Below are 13,872 nucleotides of genomic sequence, written 5' to 3'. Positions count from 1 at the left end.
AAAGGAGAGGTTTAGTCATAGCAAAGCGAGGTCACGATCCTCAATATTAAAAACATGACTTTGCAATGCTTTTCCTGGTGCAGTTTATTTTCTGCAAATGTAATTTGATGCTGCTCAGTCCAGCTAAGTGCAAAATGCACAAGATGACAGCTTTTCACAGTGCAGTTTACAGACAGCTATATGGAAAATATACAGGGTCAATTGGCCTGCTGTAAAAAAAAAAAAAAATTGAATGGAACAAAAATATAAGGGAATTTAGAGTGGCGACTGCAGACAAGACATTTGCTTGTTTAGAACAGGAAGACACTGATGAAAGCACCAGCCAACCTACTGTCTATTTTGTTTCTTCAAACATTTACTTCAGAATCAAATATTGAAAAGTCCCAGACTCACCTGGTAAAGGCACGGTGTGTGGTGTCAGTATGGCCTGCCACTCCAGCTGTCCCTATCGGCCTGCTTCGGCCAGGTGCCTGGTGAGCTCAGGCGGACACCTGCAGGGCTTGCCTTTGTCCTCCAGTGGCCAGGAGCTTGGCGTCATCCGTTCTTGTACTCCCAGGTGTAAAGAGGCAGTTGGCTTGGTGGTGAGATCAGGGGACACCCACTGACCTTCAGTTCTTCTGAGCTGTTGTGGGGAATTATGTGGTAAGGGGATGCAAGGATATTCTAAATTGATTAGATACTGCACCTCACGTCATCCATAAATAAAAGCAAAGAATCAGTGCACCACTGTAAGAAAAAACTTATATTTTATTTGTGATTTTTAGGTACAGACAAATAGCTTACATTTCTACATAATTTACATCTCCCTATAACCTTAAAATGATGTTCATGGCAGAAATGAATTTGATGTATTGCTGTGTTGTCAACTAAAGAGCTCAGTAAGTAAAGTTCTATCCTGTGTGTTCTTGTAACTTTCTACTGTTTCTTTCCCCTCCTTTTAACAGTTATATAAATGCAATTCTAAAAGTCATATCAGGATTGACAAAATCTGATATTTGGCCTACAAGTGAACACATGAATTCTGCAAACTCAGTTTCCTTCTTATTTGCATGCTGCAAGAGGGAGATTTAACCACAGGTTCATACCACTACTGTGCCTCTTGACCCAATTTTGCACCTCAGTTCACTCAATATCTGATCTGAAATGGTAACGTTGCCAGAAATTGAACAGGTAGCAAAATAACTGCACACACTGCTCGATGTTAAAACAAGTAGATCTTCAATCTGTTCTAGCCCTGTTGGAACGGTCATAAAATGGGTCTCATTTAATCCTTTAAAACAGACATGAAGAAAAAAGCAAAGTACTTTGAATCAGCAGCTTCACAGTGCTTGCAAGCTGAAAGCAGTAACTGTTACACAGTATGTTGTAAGTGACAATGCTGTAAATCGCCACCCTTGAAAAGACAATGACAACAAGGTAAACTGGATTTAGGTATTAGAATGGGTTGTGTCCATTTTGCCTGGTGTGCCAGTCTTCTCCCCTGGCTGCTGCGGAGTGGACAGGTGCTCCAGCTCGTAACTTCCGTTCTCTGCTCCCGGCCTCACCTCCCCCGAGCGCGGCCCCTTCTTGTACACCAGGATCTGCTGCAGCTGCTGTCCTGCGTAGTCCGGTTTAGCCGTCAGCGGCCCAGCCGGCACCTTCAGACCCAGAATGTCTGGCACCATATAGGATTTCAGCCAGCCCACCAGAGGGGTGCTGCCGGGGGTGTAGTGCGTCTGTCTGTGATAGAACAAGAGGCCGTCCACCTGGAAAGATCACAAATCACCGATCAGTTTGGGCAGCAACTACAATTGTTAATTTACTTCTCATTCAATTTATTTGAAGAGACACACTTTACAACAAGGAATATTGCTAGCTTTCATACTGCCTTGTCAAGGATACAATCACCATATTACTAGCTATAGCAACATGAAAAAGTAGGTTACCATGATCAATTGCCACCACATGTACAGGATATCTATAAAGACACTTGGGGACAAAACTAAAGGAGAAAAGGTATTAGCATGAATTTCAGGAGCGAGAGGTGCCACACACAGTAATGTGCTCCTGTAAGAGGGGACTCGCTGCACGTGATGAAGGATGATTCATTGGATGACGTGGATGAGTGTTCGCTGCTTGATTGACAGGAGACAGAGACTAGAAGGTTGGGATTGGTACGCCCCGCAGGTTTATTTACCTATCAAACAGAAGGTGCCGTGAAGACAGCTTGCGCTACTCTGCTAACAAATGGGAGGTCACACTTCCACACCCGTCTGCTATACTGGGTGGGATCTACTATCCCGTAACTAACTCCCTGATCCTCGGGCAGTTCACCCAACTCCAACCTCAGAATATATACACGACCGCTGGTGTGTTGCAGCTTCCTTCTCCCGGAACAAACCCCCCCCGAGCGCCTCCCGACCTCGGAGTATACACACGAGCGGCGTTAGAGGTGGTCGCTTCATTTCCTCAACCCAGTCGTTCAGCAGCACAGACGGACCGATGCTTCCGCAGCAGCAGCAGCGCTCTGACCCCTATAGCTTACAGCAGCCATGATCTGTATAATCGGGACCCTATATCTGCTGCACCACACCCCTCCTGCTGATGAGGAGCTCACAGCTGGTAACCACACACACACACACACACACACACACACACACACACACACACGTGCGCTGCTCCCTCCCGCAACACAGCAGGCAGGCTGCTGCACACAGAGCGTCAGATTCCCCATTAAAATCAATCCTGTTCTTATTTATAAACTCTTATTTACAATATACAGTCACAGAAGCCCCCTCCTTATGTGCAAGGCCCCAGCCCTGCTACAGCTCCACATTGTGACAATTCCCATGTGGCCCTTCTAGATTACTCTATTCACATTAGAAATTAAATTGAAAAAATAACAATAAAAGAAATCCACCACTATATTATTTAAAACATTTGCTTTAGAAAATATAAAAATCAATTGGGAAACAAGTAATTCTTAGTAATATCTTGGCGAGAGCCGAGTTCAAATCAATACTACTCTTGTGTAATGGAAATCATATGGTATTAGTTGTATATTGTTAATCTGCAATCTGGCAACTGTAAATCAGACAACGACGATGATTTTCCATGCAAACGTTTTTTCCAAAGCTTCACCTGGAATTTCTGTCCCCTAATCTTCTGAGACATTTGAAACCATTCTTAGCTTTTTCTTTATTACTCAAGACTATGCTGTTCATTCATCAGCTCCTCTTCAGTTCGAGGTCTGTTATAGATGTATGTAATGTAGACTGGATCAAAGCATCTTGAGAACAGTAAGCACCAGCAGCACCTAGTGCACAGCACTGCAGTGCCAGCAAAACAAAGGAAACGTGATCCAAAGTGGGAGATCACTAGATGGCGCTGGCTCTTACTTCTATATAGACATTCATATATAGACATATAAAGGTAAGGGAGCAGTATACACTTCATACAACAATGAAGACACTGAAATCACTCTACAAGGTGAATTCCACTCCCCCCCAATGAAAAACAGCCGCACCTGGAAGCTGTACTCCGCAGCAAGGGCCTGACAGATGGACTCAGATGAGCACGGGACGCTTTGCAGGCTAACAAACCGGAACTGTGTGCAGAAACAAAAACAATTAAAAAAAAAAACAAAAAAAAAAAAAAACATAAATTGTAGCTAAGAAAAGAATTTCATAAATCTTCTAGCAAACATGTATTTTTATTTTAAAACAGACACCTAGTGCTACAGACAATCCTAGTTTGCTTGCCTTGCCTGGAAGTCTGTTACTGCTTTACTTCATTGGTCATTCCACCCCAGCAGTGTCTTCAAGGTCAAAGCATCGTCACGCAATAGGGGAAGCAGTAGATTGGTTTTTGACAGGTAAGAAGCCAGTGAAGTGAAAGACATGGCTTACAAACAGAGATTTATTTACCTAGAGTATGACTAGATGTCAGGATTTAAAATAAATACATGTCTGCTAAAACATGCAGTTCTTTCAAAACTGCACATTTGAGACCTATATCAATGTGCATGATGGAGAACGATTGCTAGCTACAATTACTTTAAAAGGAAACTTTTCTTTTTCTTGTTTTTATTTGTACAACATTCCAAAAAAAAGTTTATACAATACAAAATCCAATCAGCAGTGATTCTAGTTTCAAATAAAAACCAATGAAAAGTAAATGGTCAAATATACCCAGATGTTAAATTCAACACATTTTTACCAAGTTACTGTATATGTACACAATTCAAAATGTACTGCTGGAAATAAATATTGCAGCTGCCACATGACAGGCTGTGGACATAGCTGACAACGACCATGCAGTCAAATACATTAGATGTTAGCTTTGAACAATGCCATAGATTCATCAGTTACTTTACCTGGTTAATCACATTGAGTCTGGGCTATTACCCAAACAATACAAGTTATCCTGGAGATATTGCAACATCTTTCAAAGAAAGTGAAATAAAACTGATGGAAAGAACACGGACAGTGCTTTTCACTAAATTAAAAAAGACAGCTATGACTGTTAATGTGCAAGAAAATCTACAATATAAATTACCTCTTGACTGCACAGATAAAACAATTATATAGGCACAGACTAATAAACTAGCTGGTCAGTATCATACAATCTCCCTGTCAGGACTGTAAATGCAATATTGAAGATATTCTGGATTATCATATCGCAGTTTATTTTAGACGCGCTGTTTAAAAGTATTTTTTTCACAGTAAAACAGGTTTAAAAGGCACTGCATATCAACAGGACACTCAGTACTTCATCTCCAGCCCCGCCCCACCCCTCATTCACTGTTTTTTTCACGTACCTCTTGATAGTAGTGCATACCGATAAATCATCTCCTGATCACTCGTTTTACCACCAAACTCCTCAATAATGCGATCCTAGTCATTATTTTATTACTATAACATCTAAAAAAAGCACTGCAAATGTCTGTCATATTCTTTGAGCGCTGGATGCAGAAGCAGCTATCTTGTTTGTTTATGTCCGTGTTATCTATGTGATGCTGGGGCTATCTGTATTCATGAGATACGCCCCCCCCTTTTTTTTTTGTTTGGCTTCTCTCGGCTCCTATCGATCTCACTGAGCCATTGAATGGTTGTCTTGGCTTTTTCCGGAGAAAAAACGACTAGAGACCTGTTTTTTGCGTCTGTTTGGTGATGTCGGACAGGACAGGGTCCGACATTGGACCGGAAAGGGAAAATTGCAATGTCGGAACAGGTCCGCAAAGGGTTAAACCTACATCAGCATTATATACCTGAAAATGTGTATAATCATCCCCAGATTATGATCCCCTCAATAAACTTGTCTTTTACCAAAAGACCATAATAAGTTTCCATTAAGATGTGCCCACTCCCCATGTAAATGGTGTCGGACCCATCACATGACGTAAAGGACGAGAGGTCCACTGGTATACAATACACACTACAAGCCAATAGGGTTTATACAGGTGACATGGGACGCATGGAAAACATACATACACAGCCACAGCAGTCACATCCACTGGCTTATAACTTAACACAGTACGAAGATTCACTACATTGGATGCCTACCGGATTGATCTTGGTTATTTCTGCGAGCTTCACTGCCTCCTCCTCCACTTTTGACTGCAGCCAATAGAATCGGAACTCTGTCTGGAGGGAAATGGACAAAAAATGACATTTAAGGAGGGCCCAGAATAAACACGGAAGACTATCTATAAAACCTAGCACGTGCTTAGACACTCTGCTACACTTGAGCACTTTGCAAAGGAACTATTTTTTTCACCTCACTGCACTTGCTTAAAATCCTGTTATGTTTGCTCTGTGTGTGTGTGTGTATATATATATATATATATATATAAACTGAAATCAATACTTTTCTTTTTTAAACTGGTACATGAAAGTTTTCAGTCCACACTGAAGACCAGGGACTGAAGTCAGAGATCATGTTAAATGACAAACACATCTTTCTCATATAGTTCTGTTTTTACCCCATCTTCTGGATATCTGCCACTACTACACCTTCAGAATTAATTTTAAAACCCATGCTTTTTATCTTTTTACCCATCAATTAACTGTGCCAATATTTTACCAACACTTTATTTTCACATTGTTCCTGAGCTCAGAGCACCCCCCCACCCCCCCTGGACTGCAGGCATCCATCAAGCCCACCACACTCCCCAGGCCTTACTCAATCAGAAGTATCTAACCCCAATGCACAAGGGGATTTGAATTGCCCATACCTGGCAGTCATACACAGGGTGTCCTCTCCAGCACATGACATCTAAGACATAGTACGTCCTGTCCACTTCACTGAAGATACAGTCCAGGATGGTGTAATCTAAAGACAGAGCCAGGGGAAACTTCATTCAACAAAAACAACTTCAATTTATATAGTGTCTTTCATGCTGTGGCTCCTCAAAGCACATAATAACCCTTTTCATGCACTATTAAGACACCTATTTTTTTGTGCCAGTGACCTTTCGTTCCTGAGAAACAAGGTCATGAATTAAAGTGTTACAGAACACCCTGCAAAGTTTACAAGAAACTAAATTTCATTATCTTTCCTATGTCCTGTGTTGTCCATATTTTTAATCACAATGCTAACGCTTTTTTTGTCACACATCATAAATCATGAACTGGATACACTGGGGTGTTATGAAACATAAATCTCTTTCTCCTGGCGAATGTTCCCAAGTAAAGTATGATGTGCGAATTAAAAATAAATTGAAAACTATTGGGAATATGCTGAAAACTGCTGTGATATGGACAACACTCTAGGATGTTGTACTTATACAGATCACTACTGCAAACGAGTGCTTTAAAATAATACTGATTATATCAATATGTAATATCTGTAAACTCTGAGAAAGTCTGACGAGAATACAAAGTTCACAATAAAAAAGGCACTTCAACTTTCTGGGCCTAATTTAGAAGCAAGACCAAAAGGATCATTTTCTGAGAGGAATAAAACTAGTAACTGTATAAAACAAGAATTTGCTTGCAGTTAAAATACTGTTCGGAGTAGTGGTCAGGTCTTTATAATGTGTTTGTATATAAGCATACATATAAAGTAATCCCGACTCACAGCCAGGCAGACCCTTGTGTTTCTCAGACCTGTGGACACACGTACCTTTCCCCATGGCAGAGTTGCGCCTGTTTCCACCTGGCAACAGGGAAGGGAAGCGGTTCACACAGTAGCCACTTTTCGTATAGACGGCAGTCGAACCCTAGAATTAAAAAAAATCAAATCAAATCATGACAATAAAAAGAACACAGTTCTCCAGCTATCATTTCTAGTCAGTGAACTGACAGTATATTGTGGAAAGGGCTGTATATCATTCAGATTGAAGAGCCTTAAAATTACAGTGGAGCAGTTTCCAGGACATTATCCTTCCAAGAAAGTCGTAAATACAAAATTAGAGCCACCGGGATGATAAGAAACTAGATTAACATGACTGTGTGATACATGTATATACCTATGACAGACCTGTCCTCCATATATATATATTTTTTTTTTATTCCAAGACTAACACAATGTTTCATGATCATTTCTTAGATTGATATTAGTGTGAAACAAATCTCCAGTTGAATTGTTCTGTTTCATCAATCACATTTATGAACGAGAGGCCATTCAGCCCATCTAAGCCTGCCCGCTTCCTCGTAGCTGATTGATCTAGAACTTTGTCAAGTTTAAAAGATCCAAGTGAATCGGCCTCACCAACATGACTCGGTAACCCATTCCATACCCTCACCACTGCGTGAAAAGTAGTCGTTGTAAAGTGAAAGTAGTACATATAAAAATATCATTAATGGCTTATGAAATAGGACTGTAGGTTAAAATAAATCTTGCCAAAATTAGAAGGTTAATATTTACTAGACAAAAAGGTGAGAGAACCATAGAAGACAGCTGAATAACAAATGTGAAGATACTATCTCAAAGAGTGAGGCCTGTTTCATCGATATGGCCGGGTGTTAAAGTGGTGCAATATCACGAAGACATCTTAAAAACTCCACTAACAATCAGAGAACAGTAGCTGTGACAGTGAAACGATCAAGCAGGTAGCCAGTGACAAGGAGAGGAGAGACTGGAATGGGTCCTTACCTTGGAAGCCACAATAAGAGACCTCTTCCCAACAGGACAGACCACCATTAGCCACTCAGTGGCCAGGTCCGAGGGGATGTCCACCAACCACTCCGACAGCATCAGCTGAGAGGAGACAGCAGCCGTCAGTAGTAACATATTGTTGATACAAAGTGGCACATCACACCAATAAGGATTATGCTTGTAGATCTATTAATAGCCAGTTTAAACAGGAACATTATTCTGCAAGACTAACAGTTCACTGTTTTATTCAAACTTGGCCATGGTGGTAATCTAACATTGATTTTCTATATATGCTACACACTTTAAATTGCACTCCCTAGTTAACCTCAATCTCTACAAGTATGAAAAGCTTCCTGAAGACCTGCCAGTTACAATACTGTATGTTTTGCTTCTTCAACACAGAGAACAAGATTTTTACTTTTTGACTGCTTACTTCTCCTCAACAGACAGTGCAAAATAGTTTTCCATGTGGTGTTAGTGTCTAAAGTGTGGGGTCTCATTAATGTGGCCTTAGGTTAAAACAATGTGTGAATCGGGTAATGTTTAATGGACCACAGTGGTTATGGTATCATAGAAAACAGTTGTGTACCAAACACTAAATTAACTCAAAAGGCTACACAAACCTAAGTTAGCAATTAGAGGCGACTGGTGCGAATCCAGGTCAGTAAATACAAAATGTTTCGGTCTCTATACCCCAGAAACGTCACATGACCTCTGCGGTACAGCGCTGACTTGCCCCTCACAGCGTTGCTTAATTAGATGTGGCAGCCTCAGTTGTCCCACATGCACATTTCTAATTAGATTGGCAGGGTGGGTGAAAGTATTTTGAGATTGACCTGATTGGCATAGTGTTTTGGCAGTTTCTTCTTCTCCCCAATCTCCATCCCCTCTTCCTCTGCCTCCACTTCCTCCCCCTGCTCTTCATCGCTGTCTGCTCCTGTCCAGTCACCATCAGCCAGTCGTCTTGCATGGTTTACATAATTCAGCCTTTTCCTAAAAAACAAAAAACAATGTACTTATATAAACATGCAAACCTAGATTTATATATGGAGTCATAAAATATGTGGGAAATCTATGGGAAATCTCCACATACAAACGTTTTGGCAGAAGCCTTCATTATTACAATGAATTTGTGCTGAGATTCTATTGCTGTGCAATTGCAGTGTTGAAAGATATTGCGTAGCATCATTTCAATGTTGACTCCATGTTAGAGGAGGTAGAGGCAATTTAATATTCCATAAATCTTAGTTGTGCCCCATTTATTATATACGCCGCACATGTGCAATTTTGAAATATGCAAGTTACAGCAAAAAAACTTTTTTTTTTTTTTTTTTTTAATAATTTAGTCGTTGCCAATTAGTTTTTATTATTTTCTCCCCAATTTGAAATGCCCAATTATTTTTTAGGCTCAGCTCACCGCTACCACCCCTGCGCTGACTCGGGAGGGGCGAAGATGAACACACGCTGTTCTCCGAAGCGTGTGCCGTCAGCCGCCCGCTTCTTTACACACTGCGAACTCACCGTGCAGCCGCCTCAGAGCTACAGCGTCAGAGGACAACGCAGCTTACAGGCAAGCCCGCAGGCACCCGGCCAGACTACAGGGGTCGTTGCTGCGCGGTGAGCCGAGGACACCCTGGCTGACCTAACCCTCCCTCCCCCCGGGCGACGCTCGGCCAATTGAGCGCCGCCCCCTGGGAGCTCCCGTCCACGGTCGGCTGTGGAATAGCCTGGACTCGAACCGGCGATGTCCAGGCTATAGAGTGCATCCTGCACTCTAAAAAATAATCTGCTTTTAATGTGTGTATGTGCCATGTTTCGTTATTCATTGAGGCCAGAAACCAACCCCAATGACATTATGCTATTGCCCGTTAATGAAGACCTGCAAATGTGCTAGTTTGCGCATATATATATATATATATACACTGCTGTGCAAAAGTCTTAGACATGTTGTATTTTTGTACTCTGATGCATTATGAGCATCAACAATTCACTCAAAGCCTCCACTAGTGTTTTCTACTATTATAACAACCTTGACTTGCATAAAGAAGGAAAAACATTGAGTGAAATAGCTCGCATCACTTGATTTTCAAGGTGTGATGGCAGAAGGCACAAGGCACAAGGATGTGTTGCAGTAAGAATACCTCTGTTAAGAAAGGGGAACGAGACTAAAAGGCTAAAATATGCACAAGAACACAGAAATTGGACTATGAAACAATGGTCAAAGGTGCTTTGGACTGTTCATGGATGGACAACGACACCTGTGCCTTCTGCCAGTTCTGTTGTCAATTCAATGCTTGTCTTCTTTCTACTCCTTAAGGATATTATCTTCAAGTATTGTTCATCCTTGTTAGACAGCTTTTTTGGTCTTCCAGTCCTGGGTTTGTCAATTACAGATGATGTTTCTCTGTACTTATTGATGATGCTTCGGATACCACACCTTGGAAATCAAGTGATGCGAGCTATTTCACTCAATGTTTTTCCTTCTTTATGCAAGTCAAGGTTGTTACAATAGTAGAAAACACTAGTGGAGGCTTTGAGTAAATTGTTGATGCTCATAATGCATCAGAGTACAAAAATACAACATGTCTAAGACTTTTGCACAGCAGTGTATATATATGTGCAAACATATATATATATACACTGCTGTGAGTAGGAAAATACAACATGTCTAAGACTTTTGCATAGCAATGTACATCTATACATACAGTGTATATATTTTTATATATATATACATATATATTATATAAAGATAGGGTTTCTAGAAAGCATCCAGCTGTGATGGGCCCGCCTTCCAGCAATACTGGCAAATTGGCAAACCTCTGTGGCATGTTAAGAGCAATATTGTAGAAACACTGCACAGTACTTACGATTTCTGCAGCTCCAGGAACCTGCGGCGTCGCTCGCTCTGCTCCAGCACACTGTATTTGGACTTGTACTGCGCAAGGCGAGGGTGGGGTGCCGACGTGCTGTTGGGCTCCTGAGAGACTGAGAAGCTGGCCGAGAGCGCCTGGCTGAGTTCGTCCATTGCACTGCTTGAAGGCACAACTTTTATTTATTCATTTATATATTACTGAAAAAACAACTACTTATATAGTAGTCTCTTCAAGACCAGCTACTGCTTACATAGTGTCAAGAAATACACTTACATAATGCTATATTATATTATGTCAAATATGACTTCGTTATTAGTCCTGTAATTAAAAAACAAAAATAATAATACAAAATTAAAGAGAGCCCGTTTTATACAAGGACTACTACACATTTGGCAAAATAACCACAAGTTTTCACAACCCACGTTATTTTCTGAAGTCATGTGTATTTCCCTGCTAAGTGAGGTCACTGGGTGTAGAAAGAGAATCTTGTGGTACTTATGATCCAACTGTAGGTTTATAGGATGATTTGGGAAAACTATGGAGTAGGTACACCACATATAAAAATACTACACCATCCAAAAAACATTAACGGTAGTTTGCATTATAAGTACCAACAATTAGCAAGAAAATACACACAGGACTGCATAAAATAAAATGCAGTCTTGGGGGCGGGACATGCAACATGTTGGGAAAATTACAAAATTAAAAACAGCAGCACGTGGTAGCAGCCAGCATGGAAATATATCATGCCACCAGATTAGGAGACACAGCTGGAAAATCAAGGGGTTGGGTGTGTGGAAATGTATGGGTACATATTTCACCTGGGATCTACAGAACAATCTCTGAACTAAATATCTGGAATATATGGTCTATATCTTACATCATTTAAATATGTACATGCTTTCAAAACATTATTATTTCAATGGGGTTAGTGGGGGGGAATGTCAAGTAGAGTTAACACTAACTGATACGGTGATGATGACGTAGGGACAGACAGACCTGAACGGAAGCACCTCGGCTTCACGTGTCCCGGACACTCGTGTGTAAAGACAGTTAACATTCAATATAGTAAACCCAGTAGTATGTTAATACTATAGTAAACTACTACAGTTGAAGGTGTAGTATAAACTGTAATTACTAGTGCACAGTATAGTAAATACTATAATGGTAAAACTATAGTTTCCGCAAAAATACAATGGTAAGTTACTGTGATAAAGCTATAGTAAATGCACTACAGTTTTACTATAGTATTTTTTTCCTGGGCCGGTCCAGAAAGGGGATTACAAATTTGTATACGGCCCTTTGGTAAAACAGTTTGGGGACCCCTGCTCTAAAGTTGTCCTCGGATTGTGTTCAGTACATCGCGACCCTATTCTGTAGTCTTCACTGTGACGCAGGCAGGTTTCTGTGCATCTAAAACCCAGTAAAAAGAGATTACCTTCTTTACCCTCCTGCGCTTGTGAATCAGCTGCCCTGACTGACTGCGACTGCGGCATATTATTATTATGCATCTAATATTACAATTTCTAAAATTATATACGTTTAGAAAACGTAAGCACTGCCAAAAATAGTGTTAGATTAATGTATTTCTTGCTTGTCTTTTGGAATAACTAATCATCAAACACATTTGCGTATCACGTATAATAAATAACGCAAAACAGTATTTTACATACATAAAAAACTACTTACTGCTTTTTGAAAATTCCACGCAAAGGGTTTCAGTTACTGTGCTGCTGCAACTTTTCGGTGGAATAACTATAAATTTACCCAGAGTTCATATACACGCACGGACGAGCAATCCGTATAGAGCGGCAATTATTTTTCATTGAAAGTTTATTATTTCTCTCTTTATAATTTGATATGCTAGTTAGTTTATTGTATATAATAGTACATTTTTAAATATCAATAACTGTTTGTCAGACTGATTTAAAAAACAAAACAAAACAAAACAAAAAAACTTGAAACACGACTTCCTGTTAAGCGTCGCAGTGAATTTCGGGAGTTGGAGTTTTTTTTTATCAGCTTTTGTCGCTTTTTTTTTCATTTTGTCTGCTTCACAGAAAGTTAGCAAATAAAACATATAAAAACCTGCTGGTTTTGTTACCATTTGTGTGCATGTTGTACTTTTTCTCCATATAATGTCTCACTTTTACTGCCTAGTTGTCTTATTCTATAACAGATATATAAGGTGTTTTATTCTTGTGACGTTGTGCGTTCTGTTGTCTGTCCAAAAACACAGCAATGGTGAAACGCTAACATCTGAAATATGCCTGTGGAGAGCCAGATTTTCCTAAATATCCTGTCCTGTAGTTCAGGTACCCACAGTGTGCCTCAAGGAATGAACATCTGTTCCTGTTCGCATTTCAGCCTCTGAGAGGCAGTAGAGAGCTTTATTTAAAAAAAAAAGAAAGAATCCTCAAGTAAAAACTTTCCCTGACTGTCCTTGTGAGTACGTCATGGAAAGAGTTACATTGTTAAACAGACGAGACTGAGGCATAGTTACAAATAAATCATTAATGATTAATTATACAAACAAACAACCATCGGACGACACGCTGTGCGGCTTAAATGAAAGAGGATGCATGGACACAGTTAGGGACTAACATTAAGGATTTTTTTTTTTTTTTTACAGCAAATATGGAGCAAGTTTACAAAGGAATGTCGATCAAGCCCACAATGCACTTGGAATATTCATTACTCACCCCTTTTTAGAAAAAAATAAATACCGTGCTCATTTCCCAGGGCAGGTCGTCTTTGTGCTGGAGTGAAATGTTGAAATAATGTTTTCATTTGTGTTTTCCTTTCCATAACAGAGGTGGAGAGCAATCGCCCGGTTTTCTTTTGGATTATTACATTTCAACCAGAAACAAAATATACGGATCTGCAACATTCTGAAAGAGAAACAGCTGTTAAGACTTCA

At 40.2% G+C, this 13,872-nt stretch overlaps 1 protein-coding gene across 5 annotated transcripts; it reads right to left on the bottom strand.

The window, feature by feature from the left end:
- Positions 1 to 727: 727 nt before the first annotated feature.
- On the bottom strand, positions 728 to 13,792 carry LOC131700548 (snurportin-1-like). 5 transcript variants are annotated; one of them, XM_058998472.1, is made up of 9 exons: positions 13,655 to 13,792; positions 10,947 to 11,108; positions 8,916 to 9,072; positions 8,077 to 8,181; positions 7,105 to 7,201; positions 6,215 to 6,312; positions 5,544 to 5,624; positions 3,506 to 3,586; positions 728 to 1,745 (listed from the first exon to the last, which is right to left on the bottom strand). In XM_058998472.1, exons 2-9 carry the CDS (start codon positions 11,102 to 11,104, stop codon positions 1,428 to 1,430), a joined length of 1,095 nt encoding a protein of 364 aa, XP_058854455.1. In that variant the 5' UTR covers positions 11,105 to 11,108; positions 13,655 to 13,792; the 3' UTR covers positions 728 to 1,427. The 5 variants fall into 5 exon arrangements, with proteins under 5 accessions (XP_058854455.1, XP_058854454.1, XP_058854457.1 ...); XM_058998471.1 differs by having other exon boundaries at positions 10,947 to 11,111; positions 13,655 to 13,791; XM_058998474.1 differs by lacking the exon at positions 13,655 to 13,792 and adding an exon at positions 12,642 to 12,908 and having other exon boundaries at positions 10,947 to 11,124.
- Positions 13,793 to 13,872: the final 80 nt, after the last annotated feature.

The sequence above is a fragment of the Acipenser ruthenus genome, chromosome 24, assembly GCF_902713425.1.
Source record: "Acipenser ruthenus chromosome 24, fAciRut3.2 maternal haplotype, whole genome shotgun sequence".
Classification (NCBI taxonomy): Eukaryota; Metazoa; Chordata; class Actinopteri; order Acipenseriformes; family Acipenseridae; genus Acipenser; species Acipenser ruthenus.
The sequence above is the reverse complement of the archived record's forward strand: the minus strand, read 5'-3'. Positions and strand labels throughout refer to the sequence as shown.

Bases quoted from the DNA above. Each gene is read 5' to 3' on its own strand.
- LOC131700548 (XM_058998472.1), bottom strand. From the start codon at position 11,104: ATGGACGAACTCAGCCAGGCGCTCTCGGCCAGCTTCTCAGTCTCTCAG. The intron at 6,313-7,104 runs GTACGTGTGTCC...CTCTGTCTTTAG, and splicing joins CAACTCTGCCATGGGGAAAG to ATTACACCATCCTGGACTGT. The intron at 1,746-3,505 runs GTGCGGCTGTTT...TGATCTTTCCAG, and splicing joins CTGCGGAGTACAGCTTCCAG to GTGGACGGCCTCTTGTTCTA.